Source organism: Peromyscus maniculatus, chromosome 12 (assembly GCF_049852395.1).
Source record: "Peromyscus maniculatus bairdii isolate BWxNUB_F1_BW_parent chromosome 12, HU_Pman_BW_mat_3.1, whole genome shotgun sequence".
NCBI lineage: Eukaryota > Metazoa > Chordata > Mammalia > Rodentia > Cricetidae > Peromyscus > Peromyscus maniculatus.
In genome coordinates, this window is record NC_134863.1 from 29301494 (window position 1) to 29322327 (window position 20834).

At 46.1% G+C, this 20834-nt stretch overlaps 1 protein-coding gene across 1 annotated transcript in view; it reads right to left on the reverse strand.

Annotated features, from left to right (window-relative positions):
* The window catches only part of Nr1i2 (nuclear receptor subfamily 1 group I member 2), a 36592-nt gene that overhangs the window by 1593 nt on the left and 14165 nt on the right, over positions 1–20834 (reverse strand). The window contains exons 2-8 of the mRNA XM_006975734.4: positions 7674–7898; positions 4490–4623; positions 3968–4155; positions 3137–3411; positions 1461–1603; positions 1194–1310; positions 870–975 (exon numbers count right to left, since the gene is read on the reverse strand). Of these exons, the coding sequence (XP_006975796.1) occupies positions 870–975; positions 1194–1310; positions 1461–1603; positions 3137–3411; positions 3968–4155; positions 4490–4623; positions 7674–7864 (1154 nt within the window). The 5' untranslated portion in view covers positions 7865–7898. The remainder of the gene's footprint in view (positions 1–869; positions 976–1193; positions 1311–1460; positions 1604–3136; positions 3412–3967; positions 4156–4489; positions 4624–7673; positions 7899–20834) is intronic.

A 20834-nucleotide genomic window follows, 5' to 3' on the forward strand; every position in this document is an offset into this window, starting at 1 on the left:
CTACATCCGACATCTGAACAACACACTTACCTTGGTTTCCCCATAATAGGTGAGGAAGCTAGCACCTACAGCCTCCTTACAGAAAGTAACCCAATAAATAAAGATGTAACCACCCCCCAGCATCCCGGGATACTGAACAGAAAAGAAAGCAAGTACGGGCCAAGTGGTGAGCGGACCTTCGAGTCTGCACTGGAATACCCAAAGCTGGCCTTGATCTTCAAAGCCTTAGGATCGTTATCAGGTTTGTTGCTGTCTTCATGCCTGTGGACATGGGGCTGGGCACTAGGACACAGGAATCCAAGGACTGGCTTTGGGAGCTTTTATCTATGCCAATCCCCAAGCAGGTTTTCTTGACAAGCTTGAGCTCTGACAATCTTCTAGCTGCCAGCTCTAGCCCTCCACCCTGTGGAATCCTGGGCATTGCCTTGGCTGCCTTGTAGCATGGTGTTGGTATCCACCTCAAGGGAGTGTTTGGAACATTACAGGTTATACTATACATAAAATTCTTGGCCCCGAGGCTGACAATTCCCTATCAATAGTAGCTAGTATAGATGCACTGCCATTATGGGTGGTATCACTATAGTTATCATTACTGTGAATGCTACTGGTCCTTGCTAGAAGACCCCACGGGAGAGACAGGAGAGTCAGGCTCTTCCCACGCCTTGATGACAGAAATGTAGACAGCCCTGGGCCGACAAGTATCCCTCAGCTAGACTTGGGCTGGAAGTCTTAGTAGAGGTGGACAAAACAGTCCCAGAGCCTTGGTCATCAGAAGCCACCCCAGGCACGGCAGGGCCTTGGAAACCAGGCCCAAAGTGAGGGGGCAAGAAGGCTCCCCCTCAGATCTGCCCCTCCCTGCTCATCCTCACCTGTGGGCAGGAGATGGCCGACTGTACTCAATGTAGGCCTTCAGGGTGAGGGCAAATCGCTCCTGCAGCTGATCCACCACACTGCGCTGTACCACGCCAGGACGGTCTGAGAGGGGAAGGGAAGGCATTGTGGTGCCAGGCAGGGCAGGGAGAAGCAAAGGAAAGCTAAGTCCAGCCCAGGGTAAAAGGAATTGCTGGCCAACTACTTCAGACAGGAAAACGGCAGCCTCTACAGTCTCCCTGTGATGCCTGGGACCTTCCCTGGGGAGGACAGATGGGGGGGGGGGCTGCCGCCTCCTGCAGATCGCTGGGGGAAGCCGTCACCTGGGGAGAAGAGGGAGATGGCCTGCATCAGCACATACTCCTCCTTATGCAGCTGCAGCTTCTTCAGCATGCAGTGGAATTTTATCAATGGATCCAACAGAAGTTTCTGGAAGCCACCTGTGGGTGAGTATAGGGGAGACAGCCAGCACCTCAGGAACCTGACTCAAGAACTCGGGCTTCCCTCACCAAGCTCTTTCGCTCCAAAGTCACCCAATCACCCTCAGCTGCTGTCTCCCTCCCTCCCTCTGCCAGGCGTCTCTTGGGCACCATCAGGGTCTTCGAAGCAGTAGGCCAGCCGACCGCACTCCCAGGTTCCAGTTTCTGTGTCGAACATCGTGTTGAACCTCAGTAGGCACATCTCAAAAGTGGCTCCCTTCAGCAGGGAAATCTGGTCCTCAATAGGCAGGTCCCTGGCAGCAAGGACAGGAGGTGATGATAACTCCTAGGTAGGCTGTCCACAGGCCCCATCTCATCATCCAAAAGTTGGAGGAGAAAGGAAGGAGATGGAGCAGCCTCCTTCTGAGGATGCAGTTCCTTCCAGGTTGCCTCCAATCTCTCCCCCTCATAATCCAGGCCATCGGGTTACTTTGCCCACTGAGGTCTTCTCTCCACCTCCAGGAACTCTCCATGCTTTATGTCCATGTCCCTTACAGCCTGGCCTGTCTTCCGTCACCCTTCACAACCTCTGACCAACATTGAATGCCTTGGCTCTTCCTTGTTAGCCTCATAAACGTTTGCCTATTTGCCTACCTGGAATGATTGCCCCTTTAAGTAAATCCTGATGAGTTTTCAGGTCAAGTAGTGTCTTCCCTTCCCAGAAGTGTTTCTAGAAAGCAGAATCCTTCTACACATGTCACACCTTGCACTGGAAATAGCTGCTACCTGATGTTGAATTTATGACATCCTTGTTCCTAACTGTATTCTACTCCTATTTATCTGTTCTCTGTCTGACAATGTGCTCTTTGCATGTGTCATTCGGCCCTACTTGACCATATTGGGCAAGGCAAGGTGGAGGACCCAGGTGCAAATACACCTGGCATCACACACTACATTTTATGGAGTGGTGGTCTCCACCACGACATCAGGTTCCAGGTTGTCTTGCTGATACCTTTTGTCATGGTCATCACCTTCATGCCCAGCTCTAGGGAGAGTTGTTGGATTACAGCACCAGCCACCCTCCCCATGGCCTGCTTGATGGCAGACAGCTGGAAACCCCACATCTCTCTTCCTCTATGTACTTCCTTCTTTTTCCTTCCAACTCAACTTAGTCTGAAAATGTCCAATCATGGTTTCTGTCTGAGGACTAGCATTTACCAACATTCTTCAGATTTTTTTTTTCATTTCATCAGCCCTATGTGGTAGTTTGAATGTAATTGGCCCCTATAAGCTCATAGAGAGTGGCACTATTGGGAGGTGTGGCCTTGTTGGAAGAAGTATTTCACTGTGGGGGTCCAGCTTTGAGGTCTCCTATGCTCAAGATACAACCCAGTGTCTCAGTTCACTTCCAGTTGCCTAGGGCAAGATGTCGAACTCACAGCTACTTTTCCAGCACCACGTCTGCCTGCATGTCCCATGTGCATGATGATAATGGACTAAACCTCTGAACTGTAAGCCAGCCCCAATTAAATGTTTTCCTTTATAAGAGTGGCCATGGTTATGGTGTCTCTTTACAGCAATAGAAACCCTGACTAAGACACCCTACAAAGTTGATATGATCAGTTCCCATTCCAAAATGGGAAAGCTGACCAGCCCACAGCAACAAAACTAATGAACCATATAGGCTTTATTCTCTGGTCGCAATGGTCCCCCAGGGGCAGAAACAACAAAGGGTTTTTGGACACCAGTTTCTCGCAAGTTTGTGGGGATTTCCTGTAGACTTTTTTGAAACTTTTGACCATTTTCTTTTCCTTTCTACATCCACTCATTCAGCCCTCAAGACCTACCTGAAGTAGGAGATGACTTTAGCGAAGTTGATGACGCCCTTGAACATGTAGGTTGACACATCAGCCAGGTGCGGCAGCAGAGGAATGATCTCTTTCCCGTCACTCTTGGATGGGGGTTGGTAGTTCCAGATGCTGCCATCTTCTCCCCGAAGCTTCAGAGAAATCTTCATTGGAACCGAATCTTGCATGACTTGACTCCACACGGCAGGGTCTTCCAACAGTGAGGTCTGCAGATACTCTGGGAGCTCACAGCCACCGCTAAACACTGCAGGCAACTGGGATAAAGGGCAGGAAGCAAAGAGAGGAGGGGCAGTGTGTTGTCATAGACAGGTCCCCACATAGGCTCCTGATGACCAGCTACAGTCTTAAGAAACATGATCATAGGCATGCATACACGTGCATCCATATATACATGGCCCATGTTTCTTCTCTCAGGCTATCTGATAGATGGTGTTCTATGAAATAATAATCACATTCCTACATGGAGTGTGAAAAGTGAGGGATGCCTTCTTGCCTAGTATATCCTAAGCATCCCCCTGTTGTGCCCAGGAGACAGAGATAAGGGTTTGGAAGCTGTAGATCAGTGGTTTTCAACCTAGAGGTAGCATATCAGATATTTACATTGCGATTCATAGCAGTAGCAAAATTAACAGGTATAAAATAGTAATACAATTATGAAGAAGTCAGGAGAAGGATTTTGAGATTTTTCCATTTCTGGCAAGTTCTCAGGGACTCCTGATGCAGACCACAGCATGAGAGAGCCTGGGAACGTGACCCAGGCTTTGAGGAGCTGGTATAGCCATGGACGTGTGCACAGCTCTAAGCCCCTACCCGGAAATCCTTGAAGTGGGAGAAAGTGGTGTCAAAGGTTTTCATCTGGGCATCCATCAGCTCCTGGATCAGCGCCTGCTGTTCTTCGGTCAGCCCCTGCCCTCCAGACAGCGGAGCCTCGATCTTTTCCCTCTTCTTCCTCTTGATCAAGGCCCGCCTCTGCTCCACAGCGGCATCAGACATGATCACTGTGAGTTAACAGAGCAGGTTCAGTACATGTGCCCCTGCAGGGTCACCCTTCTCCAGCCTCCAGACGCCACCCACCAGGACTGCAGTTATGAATGGGGACAAAGGAACCATGCAGGGACAGCTCAGAAGAAAGCGAGGACACAGCCCTGGCCGGCATCTCCCACCACACTTCCTGCAGCAGAGAACTGGTGCCCTGTATCTCCGAAGTCCCACAGGGCCACTAATACACATGAGCTCAGCGGCTGTGGCGTGCAGATGCGCACCAGCGCCTCAGCTCTCTGGCACGGGCCCCAGTCCCCCGAGCCTGAGCCCCCTGCCCCCGCGGCCACTCACTCTCCTTCTTCATGCCGCTCTCTAGGCACTTGCGCAAACGGCAGGCCTGGCACTGCCGCCGTGTCTTCCGGTTGATCTCACAGGTCCCCTTGCGGAAGGGGCACCTCAGCCGGACATTGCGTTTCATGGCCCTTCTGTGGGATGAGAAAGAACATTAGGTGATCTAAGAGGGCCACTCCGCTCCTGGGCCAGGCGCTATATTATAGGCCATACCACCTGTCTATCCAGCCCCTGGCAGCGACACAGGACACACGAAGGATTTTACAGGACAGGTGTAGGTTGGCACTCCGCCCTGAAGTCCAGGACTCAGAAGAGGAGGAGACCTCTGAGATGATTCTACAGGAAATGAGACGTGCTTTTCCTGGGCACCCTATAGCCCCGGAGCCTCTTTCAACTACAGGCTCAGCCTTTTCCCCAATCACCTCCCGTCCTTCCTCATACCTCATCACCAATGGTATCCATGGAGATGGGCTTCTAACTGCATTTCTCCTTGGAAGAGGGAGCCAGGGGAAACCTGCCCTCCGTGCCCCCTCCCCCACCCCCTCTGCACCCAGCAGCTTCTGGACATATACAGTCCTTCACCCTTCTCCAGCTCCCCTTCTAGTGGGATCCGGTTGGCCTGGGATGGGGAAGTTGGAAGTTCTGGAGACCAGATCCCAGGGTGGGGTTGGAGTGGGGGTGGGGGGATCGGCTGAAAGGCCACCAGCCTTTACAGGGAGGCAGCTGCAGGTGGGCAGTAAGTGACGTCAGAAGGCTCTGGCTGACCACTCTCTTTACAGCTATCCTGAATTTCCCACCGAGGACTGCCATTGTTGCCCTACATGAATGTTTCCCTGCATTTCCACATCTGGATGACCCAAGATTCCCTTGGCTCTGGCCTCTGTTCTGTCCAAAAGTGTGGGAAATGAGAGAAACTGGCTTAGAACCATGGGAACAAGAATAGGGGGATGCTGGGAGGCCTGGGCTAGAGATTGAGCTCACTGTAACTGGCAGGGTTTGAGCTCGGAAGCAGCTCAGACCATCATCTGTCAGCCTAGGGTTATGTCCATGGGTGTCACGCTCTCATATTTGCCTCTGCTGCAAACCTAGATCAGAGGCCCCTGATGCTGTCCCCAAATGCTCTAAGAATGGATAAAAGGATTGGCGTTCATCAGAAGCATGCTATGTGTCAGATGCTGGGCTACTTATTTTGTATAGTTTTAAAGACTTGGCTTTCAAAACCAACCCTGTGAAATTCATCTGTTACATACCCCCACCCCCAGCACAGTGAAGGAGACTAATCAGCACCTGTCCTTCAGGTAAGTGACAAGCTTGGGGTCCAAGTTTGCTTGATATGAAGCCAAGTTCCCAACCACTGATGCCTCACCTCCCTCTGTATGTCCCCATAGAAGCTACTCTGACAGATTCTCTAACTTGAAGAACCAGAACCTGCCTTCATGTGTGGGTTTGTGGTACATGTTCGGCTTAGTGACTTAATTGGTATTCTTTGCTAGTGACTGATTCAGGAGCAGCCTGAAGCCAACTCTGGCATACATGATGTGATGATGTCTTCTGGGACAGATTTTTCTCCCCTTGGATGAGCATCCTTTTTTATTGTCTGGGTATCCTGACACTGCTTTTCCAAGTGGAGCCAGACTAAAATCAGAGCTCTTGTGTGAGCCAAAGAGAAACATGCAGGCTCATCTGTTGTAGAATATTCTTTTAAGGGGTGTTACTTTTGTTTATGTTGCATTTGTTGAATTCTGTGAAGCTGTGATACTTAGCCTGTTTAAAACACCTGGTGGTCTAATAAAGAACTGAACGGTCAATAGCAAGGCAGTAGAAAGGACAGGCAGGGGTGGCAGGCAAAGAGGATAAATACAAGGAGAAATCTGGGAGGAAAGAAGAAAGAGTGAGAGAAAGAGGAGGACATTGGGGGCTAGCCACCCAACCACATAGCAAGCAGCAGAGTAAAAACGGAAGGTACACAGAAATAGAGAAAGATAAAAGCCCAGAGGCAAAAGATAGATGGGATAATTTAAGTTAAGGAAAGCTGGCTAGAAACAAGCCAAGCTAAGGCCAGACATTTATAATTAAGGATAAGCCTCTGTGTGTGATTTATTTGGGAGCTGGGTGACAGGCTGCCCAAAAGAGTAAAGAGCAAAAACAAACAGCAACAAAGGAGACTCTGTTGTTGAGCTGCCTACAAGTTGTGCAGAGAAATACTGATAATGAAGCTTATCTGTATCATCCCCAGTGCCCAAATGGTGCTTTTCAGTGATGCATCTGCCCAAATCACCCATGGACTTATAAATAATAGAAACCCATTGATTTGCCAAGCTAGACTTGGGTAGAATAATTTCCTGGTGTATTGTTGACAGCCCCATCTGTAGTGAACAGATGTTTGTTGGTGTCTCCTCAGGAAAAGTTTCACAACATCTGTCTGTCTTGGGATGGCCTTGAGGTGAGACCTGCAAACCCTTTCCCTTCCTGAAGGCGAACTGGAGCTCTTTCTTCACACCTTGCTTCCTGCCTTCTCGCCCACCTTGGATCTCAGCTGCCATGCTGAAGGTGGCCTTGCTGAGCCATCACTGGTCTTTCTGTCCTTCATCTGGTGACGGTGACCCTTATGTCCAGACCTAACATGCTGTGAAGTATGATTTTTTCCCTTTTGCATGAGACTCTCTTAGTTTTTATCTATTTATGTATCTATCTATCTATCTATCTATCTATCTATCTATCTATCTATCTATCTATCATCTGTCTATATTTATTTTGGTCTTTTTAAAAATATGCTTCAGATGAAATTATCTTAGTTTTGATTTATTTTATGATGTCTTTTCCTTAACAACTACCATATGAAAGTGATTTGAAAACTTGCTTTTTCCTTTTTTCCCCCCTACTTTTTGCTGTCCTTTTAACTCAAAAATACATAGAGGAACAAAGTGTTATCTTAATGGAAATGATCCTTCCCTGGGTAGTAGATGAAAGAAGACTTGAAGATGAGGTTTCTTCTGGAGTATACATTCTATCTTGGAGTATTTAGGAGGGCTTTGGGTGGACCGTTTGCCCATTGAAATAACCCTAGACATCAGTTCAAGCTGAGGCCTTGAGACATCACCCAACCACTTAATGGGAAAACCCAAGCTGGATGTGATCCAGTGTCAGTGCTGGCAAATGTGTGAACATTGAAGGGTCATCATACCTGAAAAATCCCTTGCATCCTTCACACGTCATGACATTGAAGTGATAGCCATTGGCCTTGTCCCCACATACACGGCAGACCTGCAGCCCGCCATCGTCCTCATCTACGTTGATGACGTGCTTTTCTGAGACAGAATCTGCTTCTTCACAGCGTACAAGGTCAACATGGCTCCAGCTTTCTTCAGGTCTCATCTCCAGGGTTTCATTTGTATATCTTGGACTGGAACTAAAAAAACACAGGGAATGAAGGCTTTGTGCAGGGAGATACTGGGAACACCCTTCCTTTTGAGCAAGACTTACATTTGGATTTGATGCTGGACCTGACATCCCATGGGGGGAAAAGTGTAGGTGATTATTTGAATTGTTAAGAAAGATGTAAACACTACATTTTTATACACAGTAGGGGCCCTAGGAAGAACACTTAAGCCAGAACATGGAGGGGAAAAGGCTATTATGGGAGGAAGAAATTAATAAAGAAGATGCTGTCTGGATTATGGAGTCACTGAATGGACAGAGGGGGTCATGAGTTGATCATAGGCTGGAAAAGGGAACAACTCATGGGAAATACTAACATTCGATATTATTTCTGGGGCTAGGGAGATCTTGGGAGGATGATGGCCTTTTAGGTGTGGTGTAGCCCAGAATTCCACAAAGAGAAAAAGGATACCCCCCCCCTGCCCCCCAAAGAAGGTTTTCAGTTGAATACCAGTCAGACAGACAGTGAGCGTAGAGCCAGGATCACAACACAAGAATCTTTTCACTGCAGGAAACTTTCTCTCTATGCCTCATTTTGTAAGCAGGAAATAAAACTCTGGACTCTGGTCTCAATTCTCAAGAAATACTAATCCTTGATAGGTTCTCTCAGATTAGCATACCTTGGCTGTATTCCATTTGGCCTGGAGGTTCTCCTAAACGACCGGTGTTTTACTGAGCCATGTGGACTATTATGCCATTTGTATGGCAAATTTTATCTATTTGGAATTTCCTTTGAACTAGGCATCTGCCATGTGATGGGGAAGGTTAAGTGTGTTGGTCTTGTGAGGTTCTTTTGAGCCACTAGGGTTCTATCAACTAACTTAGGACACAGAGAAACAAAGATGATAAGTGTGTCTCTATTGTTGAGATGGACAGTAGCTCTCCCCAGGAAGTAAGGGCAGGTCCCATGGTCAATCATGAGCTAATCACATAGGAAGTGACTCCATTGAATAGTCTACAGCATGAGTAACAGTTGGCAGAGTGGATGAAGATGACTGTGATGAGTGGCCACTCCCCTGGCTGTATAAGTAATGCAGGATCACTTCTCTGATTAGCCAGGGAGTGTAGGCCGTTTACTGACTCTGCCCATGTTGAACTCAAAAATAAAAAAAAATGACCCCAGTTTCCATCTAATTCCCACATGAGAGTCTTAAAGGACCACTGGGAGGGATAGCACTATGATACTGCAGCCTTGGAAACACTTCCACCTCAGGAGTCCTAGCGCATCTTTTCTTAATAAATCTCCATTTGCTCTGCACATTTCTACCCTTGTTCTTTTAAGATGGGAGACAACAAACTTGGAAGACCCTGGCATAAGGTGGCTTTGGGGACTGTTAATTGTCTGGCGTCCTGACTTCCACTTGATAAGAGCATCAAGGGCTGAGAAAGGATCTGCCATTGTCACGTCATTGTGGTTTAGAAAATACTAAATGTGTACTGTCTCAGCTCCCCGCCCAACCCCCGGGGGGAATTTTAGCTGACTAGTCTTTTGTAAAGTTACCATGGTTTATCTAAAAGTGCACTTTGTATTAATATAATTGTTTTTGTGCCATTTTGTGTTTAAAGCATGGGGCAAAAGTTGTTCTTCCCGAAGAAAGTAGTAAACCACTGTTTGTTTTTAATTGAGGAGTTATTGACGTTATGGCTGCTGAAGGAGAATAGTTTTATTCAGGGGCGCTGCCCCTGGTGGTCCACCCAAATTCCAGTAGGTACTCCCACACCTATGTGCATACATATTGGTAGTGTAATGGGCTGGGCAGAAATAAAGGCATTCTAAAAAGATATTGGTGGTTGGTTTTGGTTTTCTGAGACAGGGTTTCTTTGTGTAACAATCCTGGCTATCCTGGAACTCTCTCTGTAGACCAGGCTGGCCTCAGACTCAGTGTTTGGTTGGAACCTCCAGCTCACCCACTCCTTCATGATCCCAAAAGCCCCATTCCTGTCTCTCCAAACCCCACCCACTCAGAGAATCTCCAAACAAAGGAAAGGCACCAAAAAGCCCAGTTATGAGTTCTTAGCAGCCATGGTAGCTTCCTCCACTGAACGTCCCCAGCCACCGTAGTCCCCGCCTAAATCGGTCAGCTTTTGGCCATACTTGAGCACAAACCCAGCTTGTGGCTGACACATCATCACCCCCTCACCTACAACCTATATAATCTCCCTGCCTTAGTTCTGGCGTATGGCTTCTCCGGCCTCCATCTGCTGGACTGGAGAAAGCGCCCAGGAGTTGCTTTGCTCAAATGAACTTGTTGTTGTACTTTTTCAGGTCACCTTGATTGGGCTTACTGTGGAGGTGGGGTGTGGGGGCAGGGTGTGCTGCCTGCCTCTGCCTTCTGAGTGATGGGGATTAAAGGCATGCACCACCATGGCCTGCTGATGTTGGTGTTTCTTAATCTGACCATCAGACTATTGAAACAATGGACCCCCAACAAATGGGAATTTCCCCAGAATCTCATGCTGGGAGAAAGAAAGGTGAAGCTGGAGGGTGTGGGGTACAACAATGATGACTAGGACCAGCTTGTCTCCTGAAAGAGATTCTATACAGTTCTAACACGTCAGACCACTTTATGGGTTGAGACTGAACCCCAGATAATGGTGGGTCACTGGTGGGCCACACTGTGATGCTGCACAGCTGTGCACATCCTTGGTCCTCTGTTTAAACTTTGGTCTCACTTCAGGACCCAGAAGATGGACTTGAGTCCCCTGGGTCTTTGCTTCTCTTCCCAATATGGCCACATCGAATAAATCTTTTTCTGCTTTCCACTTTTCAGCTGGCTGGACCTGACTTGGGGCACAGGTTGTGGCCTTCAAGTCCAATAATAGTAGCATTAACTTGACCCAATGGATTATCAAAAAATTAAAAAGAGAACATGATTTTGAAAGGGGGACAATATAAGGTGAGGGAGTCTGAGAGAGAATGAGGAGGAGGGGAAGGGGATGAGATAATGAAAAATACTTTGTATACATGTAGTAAATTCTCAAAGAATAAATAAAATTATATGGTTAAAAAATTTTAAATTTAGCTGGAAAATGGTGGCATATGCCTTTAATCCCAGCACTTGGGAGGTGGAGGCAGGCTGATTTCTGTGAGTTCAAGGCGAGCCTGGTCTACAAAGGGAGTTCCAAGACAGCCAGGGCTGTTACATGTTACACAGAGAAACCCTGTTTCGAAAGACCAAAAAATAAATAAATAAAAATTAAAAATAAAAATAAAAAATAAATGTATAAAATAAAAATATAAAGTTACTGACCAATAAAAATACTGTTCTTGGCATGCATAATTAAAAGTGTGTGTGTGTGTGTGTGTGTGTGTGTGTGTGTGTGTGTGTGTGTGTGTGTTAGGGAGGATTCAGGACTACAGTAACACATTGGAACTATCATTTCTGTTTTCTCTCTAACCTCTAACTATAGAATATGGAACTGAAGAAAAACTGGCTGCACAGCACTTTACCTCAAGCGTAACTAAAATGTGAAATACCTGAAATGTTACTTTTGACCGTATAGGGTAGGATGGGTGGTTTGGGTCTGAGGCGTCCAAATGTTCATTTTGAGGGAAAAAAAAAAAATCATGGTTCAGGATTTACAAAAGAGAGAGCTAATAATATCTTGCCCTTAAATGATGGGTGGTAAATGGTTAGACTGTATTTCTTGAATGCCAAGAAAGCTTCTATTCTCTTTTTTCTAGGAAAACTTAAAATGTGAATTTAGAGGATTAATTTTAGAAATGACTGGAGTGGAGGGGAGGGCATGCTTTCTGGGATTTGCTCCATATATGTTTGTGTAAGCACACATGTTTTCAACCTAGAGATGGGCTAATTTTGCTATTAGAATAAAAAAATTATCACGAAACATTAGTTCATTACTAGTGGACAATACATTTTAAATAAATGGTACTGAGAGTTATAGAATATAATTGATAGAAATTCCCGACATGCCCCCACGGTTGGGCATGGTTGCGAATGCCCGGCGGGACACTGAGTCACTTCCACCTAGTCATTTCTGGGTCAAATGTCTTGTGTGACCCAGGACCCTTTGGCTTTATGTGGTTGTGTAAAGTGCACAGTGCAACCACGTGATCTATGTGCACGCGTGGAATAGCCACGTGGACCTGTGTGCGCAGGCGCAGCTCAGCCTTTATAAGCTGGCGCCATGATTCCCCGGCTCCCTTCACACGCATGTCTTTCCACAGGCCTGTGCACATCTGTCCCTCTCTCCTCATCTTAATAAAACTCTTGTTAGTGGATTCTGTTGTGTTTCGTAACTTTTCCTCACAGGGTAAGAGGGCCGTTAAAAACCAACAATAATGCTCTGACTAAACAGGACCATCACATCTGAGATACACTTATGACCTAGATGATAAAAACTATTTATAGGCACTGAAGCGGCTTTCAAAAATGTGCCATTTCCTCCATGCCAGTCCCCCAGAGTTGAGTTGTAGTCAGGGATGGGGGAAGGGCAATTTATGTTCTCATCCACAAGAGGGGAGGACTCTGATCCCTCCTGCACACTCGCCTGTGGGATTCCTCATTTCATAGGCAGAGAAACGGACAGGTAAAGGAGCCTATAGAAGTAAATACCCCTCAATCTAAAATCTGGACCAGTAAATTATATATATATATATATATATATATATATATATATATATATAGAGAGAGAGAGAGAGAGAGAGAGAGAGAGAGAGAGAGAGAGAGAGCTAAGGGCACAGGATGACTCCGCAGATCCATTTCACAGCCATCTTCCCCTGATACACTCACTTTTGGACCTCACCAGGAAAGAAGAGGACGGGATAAAGGAAGACGTCTGGGTAAAAGGGCAGACCAACTTTTCTTCCCACTGCCACGTGATCACCATGCAGTTTAGAGGAGGAGAGGGTTATTTCATTTTACAGGTTACAGTCCATCGTCAAGGGGAGTCAGGGCAGGAGCTCAAGGTGGGAACTGATGCAGAAACCATGACAGGATGATGCTCACTGTCTTGCCCCTAGGCTCATCACGGTCAGCTGCCTTTTTTACTTAGTCCCGCCCCACCCTGCCTAAAGATGGCATGCCCACAGTGGGCTGGGCTCCCCTACATCAATGAACAATAAGGAAAATGCCCTACAGGCCAGTCTGATGGAAGCAATTCTTCCGGTGAGGTTCCTGAAGGGTTGATCACCTGATAGCCTCAGGCTGGCCGAGAAAATCAAGACAGGAAAGCTGATATGACTAATAACACCTGTGGGCTGTTAGGATCCTGGAAACCTCGATAAGATCAGCTTACCTACATCTGTTTGTCTCTACACTTTGAGACTGCGGAGGAACTGACCCAAGCTCCTCTTCCCATCCCCCAGCCCCACCTCTTCCTTTTATTTCCAAGTCGCCTCCAGAGCTAACAGTTCCTTCTTCCCAGGTGTCTCTAGGTTTGTGTCAAGTTGGCAGTTAAAGCTAACTATGACACCACAGGAAGATCAACTAACCTTGAGGAGGTGGAGTTACCTACTCCCCAGTTCGGCTGAGTCAGACGGGCACGGTTTCCTAAGTAAACAGGGTCTCCCTTCCCAAAAGCTATTACCCCAGCGGCTCAGACCCTCCCTGCCGGTCTGTCAACTTCTGGATGATAAGCCAAGGAGAACATGCTCCTCCTCTTCCTCTTCCTCCTCCAAGCCAGGCGCAGAGGGCAGAATTTTTTTTTAAGATTTATTTATTTATTATGTATACAGTATTCGGCCTGCATGTATCCCTGCCGACCAGAAGAGGGCACCAGATCTCATTACAGATGGTTGTCAGCCACCATGTGGTTGCTGGGAATTGAACTCAGGACCTTTGGAAGAGCAGCCACTGCTCTTAACCGCTGAGCCATCTTTCCAGCCCGAGGGCAGAAAATTTTAAGAAGAGGAGAAAATACTTGCAGACTATTTATCTGACTAATATAGATTAATATTAGACTAGATAAAGAACCCTCCACAAAACAACCCAAAAGCTGAACAGCAGATAACACTGAGAAAATAAGCCTGGTTTAATGGTACGTGCCTGGCATGCGCCTGAGTTTACAAAGAGACCCTTTTCAAAACGGAACACAAAAAGGGCATGGGAGGAGACTGTATAAATTATCTGAATAGACTTTTCTCCAAAGAAGGCTTATGATCTCCCAGCACCTCAGGACCTGGATGGCATCCCTCCCCAGGCCAGAGGTCACAACCCCCTCCCCAAGTACCTAACCCCAGCATTTCAGGAGCGGAGCGGGACTTACTCCCCAGCACCACAGACCTCACTGGAACTAGCTTGCCAGGTTAGAGACCACATCACCCTTCCTCTGGCATCCTAATCCTGGCCTCGCAGGATAGAAGTGGAGTCCTGCTGTGGGATGGTCTGTATGTCAAATGCTCTGATTGGTCAATAAATAAAACACCAATTAGCCAGTGGCCAGGCAGGAAGTATAGGCGGGACTAACAGGAGGAGAAAGGAGGGAACAGGAAGATAGAGGGAGACACTACCAGCTGCCGCTATGACAAGAAGCATGTGAAGACTCTGGTAAGCCACAAGCCATGTGGCAAGGTATAGATTTATGGAAGTGGATTAATTTAAGCTGTAAGAACAGTTAGCAAGAAGCCTGCCACGGCCATACAGTTTATAAGCAAAATAAGTCTCTGTGTTTACTTGGTTGGGTCTGAGCAGCTGTGGGACTGGCGGGTGATAGAGATTTGTCCTGACTGTGGGCAAGGCAGGAAAACTCTAGCTACAGAGTCCATTTCCCAGGACCCTCAGGATCACAGTGGAATCTGATTTGCAGGTAAGAGGTCATTCCTCCTTCCTGCCAGCACAGGATGGAGCTTGTTCTCAGCATTGCAGGATCTGAGCAGAGTTCATACCTGGAGTTAGAGGCTGCTTCTTCCTTCCGTAGTCATCCCAACTCCCAGCATCTCAGGCCAGAAGTTCCATCTTTCTCATGCCATCCCCAGAACCTCTAGCCCTTCATGACCCACATAAAACTCATATGCCATGTTTCTCCGGACCTGAATGAGACTTTCTACTCCTGAGATTAGAACCACATCTTCTTCCCTCCAGCATCTTAACCACAGATGCCTCAGAACCCACATGGAACCTATTCCCAGAGCATCAGGACCTGAGTGGTGCTCACCCCCAGGATATAGGTCACACCCTTCCATTATCCTAACACTCAGTGACCCAGGACCTATGCAGCACCTACTCCCCAGGTCTGAGACTGCATCTTCTATCCTCTGGCATCCCAACCCACAGCATCTCAGGACCCATGTGAAGCTGGCCACACAGCATCTCAGGACCCAAGCAGAGCTTGCTCCCCAGGTGAGAGGCCTCTGGTACTGTATTCCCCAACATCTCAGTATCTGAACAGAGCTAACTCCCCAGATTCGAGACCACACCTATGCCTCCCTCCAACACTCTAACCTTCTCATCACCAGTACAGAGCATCTTCCTGCTCCCTGGGTCAGAAGTCACACCCCACCACCCTTTGCCACCCTCACCTCAGCCCTCTTAGGACTAGTGTGGCACATCTGCCTACTTCTCAGAGTAGAGGCCCGAGCACTTCCTGTGGCCCAGCTTCCAGCAACTCAGAACCTGCTTAAAGCATCTGCTCACATCTCAGGTCAGAGGCCACACCTTTGCAACCCTGGCAACCCATACACTGTCCGGTTCCCACAGAGTACCCACTCGTGAAGTGAGAGGCCACACCTTCCTCTATCCAGTCTGGGACCCACTCCCACCAAAGAGTCGTTACCAAACCACCCCAAGACTGAACTTCAAATAACCCAGCTGAGCCTAACAAAAACAATTAACATCAAAGACTCAAATGAACACAAAATATAGAGGACCAGAACCCCACACCAAAAATCACAACATGAAGGTTGTATAATTTGAATTGTAAAACCATAGGCAACACAAAAACCCAAGGCATGTTGTCTCCTCCAAAGGAACAGTAAGAAACCTCAATAAGAACAATTTAGATGGAATTCCAGACAAGGAACTTAAAAGAACAGTTGTAAATATTTTTGAGAGAATTCCAAGACACCAGAATGAAATTAAAGAGGACAGGAATAAATTCCTGAGTAAATTCGAGAGAACACAAACAGATGAGTGAATGAAGAAGACAACTCAGGATATGAAAACAGAATTCAATAAATAGGTAGAAGTAGTAAAGAAAACCCGAGATGAAATGAAGCTGGGAATGAAAAATCGAATGAGCTAAACAAAAGCTTAATGGGAAGTCTCAACAATAGAATAGATCACGTAGAAGTTGGAATACCAGGGATTAATATCAAGGGACAGGAACTAGATCACCACAGATAATGAAAAATTAAAAAAGCAAAATACAGGGGCTGGAGAGATGGCTCAGCAGTTGAGAGCAGTGGCTGCTCTTCCAAAGGACCCGGGTTCGGTTCCCAGCACCCACATGGCAGCTTACAGCTGTCTGTAATTCCAGTTTCAGGGGATCTGACACCCTCACACAGACACACATACAGGCAGAACGCCAATGTATGTTTAAAAAAATACAATGTGTGAATGGAACATACAAGTTTTTAGGACACCCTGAAAAGACCAACTTTTGAATTATGGGCAGAAAAGAAGAATTCCATGTCAAAAGCAGAAAAAGTGTTTTCAATAAAATCATAGAAGAAAATTAACCAAATCTATGGCAAGAGATGCTTATCCAGTTATGAGGACTAAGAACAAAAACTGGACCAGAAAAGAAACACCGCACTTTATATTGCAGTTAAACCATTAAACAACACAAAACTAAAACAGTGTATTGAAAGCTGTGGGAAAAGGATCAACATCTTTTTTCTTTTCTTTCTTTTCTTTTTTCTTTAAGAAATGTTTTTACACGTAAAATAGAGTTCCCATTTTAAATCTTGATTCGTTTTCTAAAAACAGCAGATAATGTAAAAGCCAGCGATAGACTCAGCAGGCAGCATACTGTTAAACATGTGCAACAAATTACTTCGTTCAAACATGACTAACAATTACTGCAGACATTTCCGGAATCCTCAGGGGACTCCTACATTCTTACCGTTGAAGCCCAGAGACTTTTACAATTATCAAGTGCCATGGGGACTTGCAAGAGTCTCTTCTAGTAGGAGAGAGTGTTGCTAGTGTTCCAATTTGTTTTAGGTATTAGGTGGCAGTTTCTTCTGTTACTAAAACACTCCATCCTGCAAGGAGGCTTATTAAGACAGAGTCTCTCATTTGGACGCTTCAGTGGTACCAACCACCTCATACAGGAAAACAGAAGCAGTCATGTCCCAGTGAGCATTTTCCTGTGAGTCAGAGCACTTCCTGGGTACTCACTCCACTGGGAATACCATATCTATTCACACGCATACTGAGATATTTGGGGATGAGGTTTGTATGGGGATGTGGGTAGCGGTGAGCATTCTCACACCAGCCTCAAACACAGGCCACATCACCATTTTTCACAGCTTGTTTCAACAGAAGAAGCTTTAAAAGCCAGAAGGCCTTAGAGCAATGTATTTTTGGTTCTGAAAGGATGTGGATGCAAACTCAGACGAGCATGTGCAGCAAAGTTATCAGTCACAATTGAAGAGGCGAGAAAAAATTCTCACAATAAAAAGAGGCTAAAAAGATTATGACCACCAAACCATGCCTACAGAAGATACTGGAAGGAATACTTCAGATTGAGAGTGAAGGGGGAAAAGAACAGCAACAACATCCCAGAGACTTACGGGGAAAAAAAGAAATGGTGCTGGGACAGTTATTAAGCAAAAGAAGACTAAGAAAACACTACGAAGTCCACAAGTGACAATAATTAAATTCACACCTTTCAGTAACCATTCTCAACTATCGGTCTCAGTTCCCCAATCAAAAGACACTGACTAGCAAAACGAACTTGAAAACAGCACCCAACATTTTGCTATCTAAAAGAAGCTTACTTCAGCAGTGGCATTGACTTAAAGTGTAGAAAAGGGTATTCCAAGCAAATGGAACCGTGAAACAAGCAAGCATCACTGTTCTAACAAAATCAACTTCAAACCAAAAGTGATCAGAAGAGGTCAAGCTGTGATGAAGGGAACAGTGGATGAAGAGGATATGCCCAAAACTCAAGTGATCCCAGCTTCCAAAACAAATACCACTGCATGAAAAGCCACAGATTATGTTTAAAAACAGAGGTTACTGTAAATAGATGAGGGATGTCGAAAAGGACCTGCTTGCCTGGGCCTTATTCCTATGTGTCTTAGTCAGTGTTCTATTGCTGTTAAGAGACACTGTGGTCGTTTGAATGTCATTGGCCCCCATAAGCTTGTAGGGAGTGGCACTATTGGGAGGTGTGGCCTTCTTGAAGTAGGTGTGGCCTGGTTGAAGGAAGTGTGTCACTGTGGGGGTGGGCTTTGAGGTCTCTTTTGCTTAAGCTTCGCTCAGTGTCACAGTCCTGACTTCCTGTTGCCTGCAAGATGTAGGACTCTCAGCTACCTCTCCAGCATCATGTCTGCCAGCATGCTGCCATGCTCCCCACCATGATGATAATGGACTGAACTTCTAAAACTGTAAGTGAACCATCCCAGTTAAATGTTTTCATTTATGAGAGTTGCTGTGGTCATGGTGCCTTTTCACAGCAATAGAAACCTTAACTAAGGCAGATACCATGACCATGGCAACTATTATAAAGAAAAGCATCTAATTGGGACTGGCTTACAGAATCAGAGGTTTAGTTCATTATCCTCATGGCAGGCAGAAATGGCAGCTGAGAGTTCTACATCTGGACCCAAAGGCAGCAGGAAGAGAGTGATGCTGGGCCTGGCTTGAGCATTTGAAACCCCAAAGCCCATCCCCAGTGACACAATTCCTTCAATAAGGCCACACCTACTCCAGCAAGGCCACACCTACTCCAGCAAGACCACACCTACTCCAGCAAGACCACACCTACTCTAACAAGACCACACCTACTCCAACAAGGCCACACCTACTCCAACAAGGCCACACCTACTCCAGCAAGGCCACACCTACTCCAGCAAGACCACACCTACTCCAACAAGGCCACACCTACTCCAACAAGGCCACACCTACTCCAACAAGGCCACACCTACTCCAACAAGGCCACACCTACTCCAACAAGGCCACACCTCCTAATCCTTCTCAAATAGTTCTACTCCCTGATGACTAAGGATTCAAATATATGAGCCTATGGGGGCCATGGTTTTTTTTTGTTTTTCTTTTTTCTTTTTTTATTTCGATACAGGGTTTCTCTTGTAACAGCCCTAGCTGTCCTGGAACTCGCTCTGTAGACCAGGATGGCCTCGAACTCACAGAGATCTGCCTGCCTCTGCCTCCCTAGTGCTGGGATTAAAGGTGTGCGCCACCACCTCCCAGTGGGCCATTCTTACTCAAGCCACCCCACCCTGTCCTGCTGATTCTGAGTTCTGAGTCTTTGTACCTTACTCTTTTTATGGTAGAGGTATTTTCTTCTGTTCCTCTGCAGTGGAGCCTTTTACTGCTAAGTCCCTAATACTATTAAATAGCCATCTAGCCTGTTTGGGGGTACCTTAAGAACAATGAACCTTTTTTTAAATGTAATACAAATTAGGGTTCTGTGAATAGGTTTTCATCAGTTTTGAAGGAGTATATTGGGGATCATTTTACTGAGAATGTCAATTTCATAGCACACAGAAAATTCATGTTTAGAGGCCTCAGGAGACCTCAAAGAAAGAGGCAGATGCTCTTTTCCTACCTCCAAAGTGTTTCCCTTCTGTTTGAAAGACAAATGGCCCCCATAGGTCCATAGGGAGTTGCACTATTAGGAGGTGTGGCCTTGTTGGAGTAGGTGTGGCATTGTTGGAGGAAGTGTGTCACTGTGGGGGCGGGCTTTGAGGTTTCAGATGCTCAAGTCAGGCCAGTCGTTCAGTCTCTTCCTGCTGCCTGGGGATCTAGACATAGGACTCTCGGTTACCTCTCCAGCACCATGTCTACCTGCACACCACCATGCTTCCTACCATGATGACAATGGACTAAACCTCTGAAACTGTAAGCCAGACCCAATGAAATGTTTTCCTTTATGAGAGTTGCCATGGTCCTGGCATCTCTTTGCAGCAATAGAATCCCTAACTCTGACACCTTCCTTCTTCTTAGTAGGGTACTGACAATGTAATATATTTTTCCTGATGTGAAAACAGTTGGGGCTGGCAGGTGGGCTCAGCAGTTAAGAGCACCTGTTCCTCTTGCTCAGGCCCCAGATGGTGGCTAACAACCACTTTTAATTTCAGTTCCGGGAGGATCTGATGCCCTGCTCTGACTTCTGCAGGTATCAGACATGCATGTGGTGTAGAACATACAAGCATGCGTAATACTCATATACCTTTTAAAAAAAAAGCAATGTTTGTTTCATTTTGTTTTGTTTTGGTCTTATTGTTTTTTGTTTGTTTGCATTGATTTTTGTATTTGTGTTTTTTGAGAGAGAGAGAGAGAGAGAGAGAGAGAGAGAGAGAGAAAGAAAGAATATAAATTTGGGTGTGTGGGGAGGTGGGGGAGATTCTAGGAGGCATAGAAGGATGGGGAAACCATGATTAAAATATATTAAAAAATTTTAAATAAAAAATAATTAAAAAAAAATCAAGGCTACACTGGTCCAAATATTGAAATGAGAAAAAGTTAAAACACAACAATGAATGACAAAATAAACAGACAAAAAGAATAAAATTGAAAAAATTTCAATAGAGAATTGTACTCTATTAATACCCAGTATTAATGCCCAGACCATTGAAATAATGTTAAAAAAGAACATATTTAGAAGACTTGTACTTTTTGAAACTATAGAAAGTGTTACAAAGCCCCCATTACTCAAACACCAATATTGGCGTGAATGGGCGTAGAGTGTGGTACATGAGGGTAGCGATATGAACCGACTGCTATCATCTGTGTCGGACAGATAGACAAAGGCAGCT